This window comes from Triticum aestivum, chromosome 7D, assembly GCF_018294505.1.
Source record: "Triticum aestivum cultivar Chinese Spring chromosome 7D, IWGSC CS RefSeq v2.1, whole genome shotgun sequence".
Lineage (NCBI taxonomy): Eukaryota > Viridiplantae > Streptophyta > Magnoliopsida > Poales > Poaceae > Triticum > Triticum aestivum.
In genome coordinates, this window is record NC_057814.1 from 123,088,154 (window position 1) to 123,091,412 (window position 3,259).

At 39.4% G+C, this 3,259-nt stretch overlaps 1 protein-coding gene across 1 annotated transcript; it reads left to right on the top strand.

The window, feature by feature from the left end:
- The first annotated feature begins 1,133 nt into the window (after positions 1 to 1,133).
- LOC123163877 (uncharacterized) lies at positions 1,134 to 2,467 on the top strand. Its single transcript, XM_044581275.1, has 3 exons — positions 1,134 to 1,376; positions 1,815 to 1,942; positions 2,166 to 2,467. The coding sequence occupies exons 1-3, from the start codon at positions 1,272 to 1,274 to the stop codon at positions 2,287 to 2,289; spliced, it is 357 nt and encodes a 118-aa protein (XP_044437210.1). The 5' UTR covers positions 1,134 to 1,271; the 3' UTR covers positions 2,290 to 2,467.
- Positions 2,468 to 3,259: the final 792 nt, after the last annotated feature.

A 3,259-nucleotide genomic window follows, 5' to 3' on the forward strand; every position in this document is an offset into this window, starting at 1 on the left:
CAAAAATATAATACTCTTTCCTTACAACTTCAAGTGAGTGTTACTGTCTTCTGCATATTCGGTTTCCCTTATTAGTCCAGGTTATGGTAATGTAATTGATGACTTATGCATGCATACGCAGCTTCCACTATATTCTCCTAGAGATTAAGCTTGAGCCGGGAGTAGTAACCGTCTTAGACTCGAGACGAAAAGATCCCCAGGACTATGCGAACATGACTCAAATGCTCCAGAAGTAAGTTAAATCGATCATTATCCACCATATCAGCAACTTTGTTCATTTCCTGATATCAAGTAATTGTTTTCTTTGTCTGGCAGGGTTTGGAGAAAATTCACCTCAAAAGCCCCGGGACTGCCGAACCAGCTGCAATTTAGACACCCAAAAGTAAGTACTATAGTAGCATGTTCCGCGCATCTCCTAGTGATTCAAGCGCTAGTTTGATCAATACCATTTAGCATGCTTGCTTACCAGTTTGATTGACCTCTATTTCTTGTAAAGTGGCTGTGGCAGCAACCCGGGAATAATTACTGTGGATATTACGTTTGCGAGTCCATCCGCTACCATACCTGTGAGCGGGGCTCCACTGAAGAACAATATGAAGTGTGTAAGCAATAATATTCATAATTTTATTTTATTACCATCATTTGTGTTGAGTTTCATTTATTCATATATATATGTATTGACCCCCTTCTTCAAATTAGATTTTTCGGAAGCGTGATCAACTCCTAGCAGAAGATCGTATGCTAGGAATTCAAGAGGAATTGGCGGCATTCTTCCTTGACCACGTGATCGCTGAAAACGGAGAATACTATGTGGACCCTGTGTTCCTACAATATAATTAGGAGATTGTATTGTAAGAGATAATTATTGTATATATGTAGCCGGTAGTGTCGGATAGATATACGAGAATTGTTGTTTGACCAATATCTCGGAGAAGGAGAGGTGGTCGATATCACTTCTCTCTGTATGCATATGTTCATGACGATCTTCTATTTCCTTCATTTGATTACTAGCTAGCGTGTCTACTCCTCTCCATACGTATATAGTACGTAGCGTCGACCAAGCACGGAGATAAGAGAGGGCATTAGTAACGACCTTTTAGTCCCGGTTCCTGAACCGGGACTAAATGCCCTTATGAACCGGGGTAAAAGCCCCTTTTCCTACTAGTGTTTTTGCGTGGGAAGCGAAATCAGGCTAGAGAAACAAACCCTAGATCCACCACGCCCGCTCTAATAAAGCTGTCGAACGTGATGGCGCTGCGCTCTCTCCTGAGATGCCTGCCCTTGCACTCAGGCCGCTGCCGATGGCAACCCGCATGGGCACCGTGCGCGCTCTCTCGGCGGCGGCGGGTTCTCGCTTCATGTCCCATGGTGCACCGGTGAGCTATTTGGTTCAGGTTCTTCTACATACCAAGTTAGATTGATACCCTATGGTGCGATTTTGCTGTTTCTTTTCTCTAGTTTACAACTTTTTAGATCGTTGCAATTTAGATCTGATACCCGCTGTGATCTTGCTATTTTTTACTCTAGTTTCATCATCAATCAACAGAAATTAGGTCTGACCCCCGCCCGTGGGATTTAGCTGCTTTTCTTTTCTTCTAGTTTTTCTTTCACTTTTTGGACCAATCTATATTTTTATGTGACGTTTGGATCTAGGAATTATTTTTGTGTAACGATATTCTATTGTATTAAAAAAATCAATATTGATTTGCTGTTCAGATTTGACATAAACCAAAATTTGCAATTTGTTTGATATTAGCATGCATGTTTATGAAACTCTGACATTTGTAACGCTTACCTGTGCACTTAAATTATAGGAGAGACAGATGATTTATCCTGAAAAGGTGGCCACACTGCTCGAGGAAACAAAGCGCAATCAGGCACAGGCCGACCAATACCTGAAGGATACACGCAAAAAATTGGCTATTTTGGATGAACTTCAGAGGTAAATGACATCGGTACCAACTCAACAAGCATTTATCATTATCATTATTTTTGAATCTATCTCTCATCTTTTATGTAGGGGCCTAATAAACCTGGACGGAGGTAGTAGAACATAATACCTACTACTCCATCCATTTTAGAATATATGACATTTTAGTAGGCTAAACTAGTTTAAATTAAGCAATAATTCCTTTTCTCCTAACATAATTGCCTTCCATGTGCAGGCCTGGATGGTGTGATCCTAAAGTAAATTTCCATGATGAGCTTCGTAAACTTGAGAAGACATGTGATATAGCTCTTTTGATACTAGTGCCTGCAATTCTTATGCTTTTTATGGCTGTAGTATAATTTCTCCTAGTGGGTTAAGAAACCCTAATTTATCAAGTTTATTTTCCTAGTAGGTTATATGAAACCCAATCTTACTACGTGTCTGCTATGTAGCTGTAGTGATCAGGGTCGAGGAATTAAGTATCCATGTATTATATCCTGACTCGATGTAATCTGAATTGACTTATTATTGATGCTATATGAACGTGTGGACCTTCAATATACATGTATACTTTTGTACTTAGCGTTTTGCACTGTTCCCATCAAAAGAATTGGCTGCGTTTTGCTTTATTGTGTCCGTCCCTGTCTCCACTTTTTTTTGGTGGCCCTCTCGCACGTTGTCCCTCCTAGTGATGAAAACGGACGGAACTGAATGCTACCACATTTGTTTTCATATTTTTTTACAAAAGCGGAAACGAATATAGATACCCCGAAAATGAATACGGAAACAAATACTATCGGAAACAGACACGGAGCGAATACAGAGTGGATACGAAAACAGAAGTGGGCATTGACCGGAACTTTAAAACCCTTGAATCATAGAGAAATACACATAAAACAACCAAATTTATGAATTGGTAAGGCTATAAAATAATAAGATTATGTTAGCAACTTACCGTAGTATTGTAGTAGTACTCGACAATTACATATATGGTCTAATTGAGTACGTGTTTGGTAGTGGAAGTTGGGTTTCAAATGGTGTTACCCCTCCCTCCCTCGACCGAGCTGACCACCCCCTCTTGATAGGGGCGGTTCTCAAAAATTAAAAGATAAAACATAAATCCTACATGGCATGATTAGATTACATGTATCAAGTAGAACACACAACATTACGAAAGCATTAGCATCGACAGACTAGAGATTGGTTTTTGAAACTTCAAAACACGACTTTATTTTTTGAAAAAGTGAGTATTTTTAAACTCGGACCTTTTTCAAATTGTGAATACTTTGTAAAAGCTCGGACATTTTACAAAAATGCATACCTTTATTA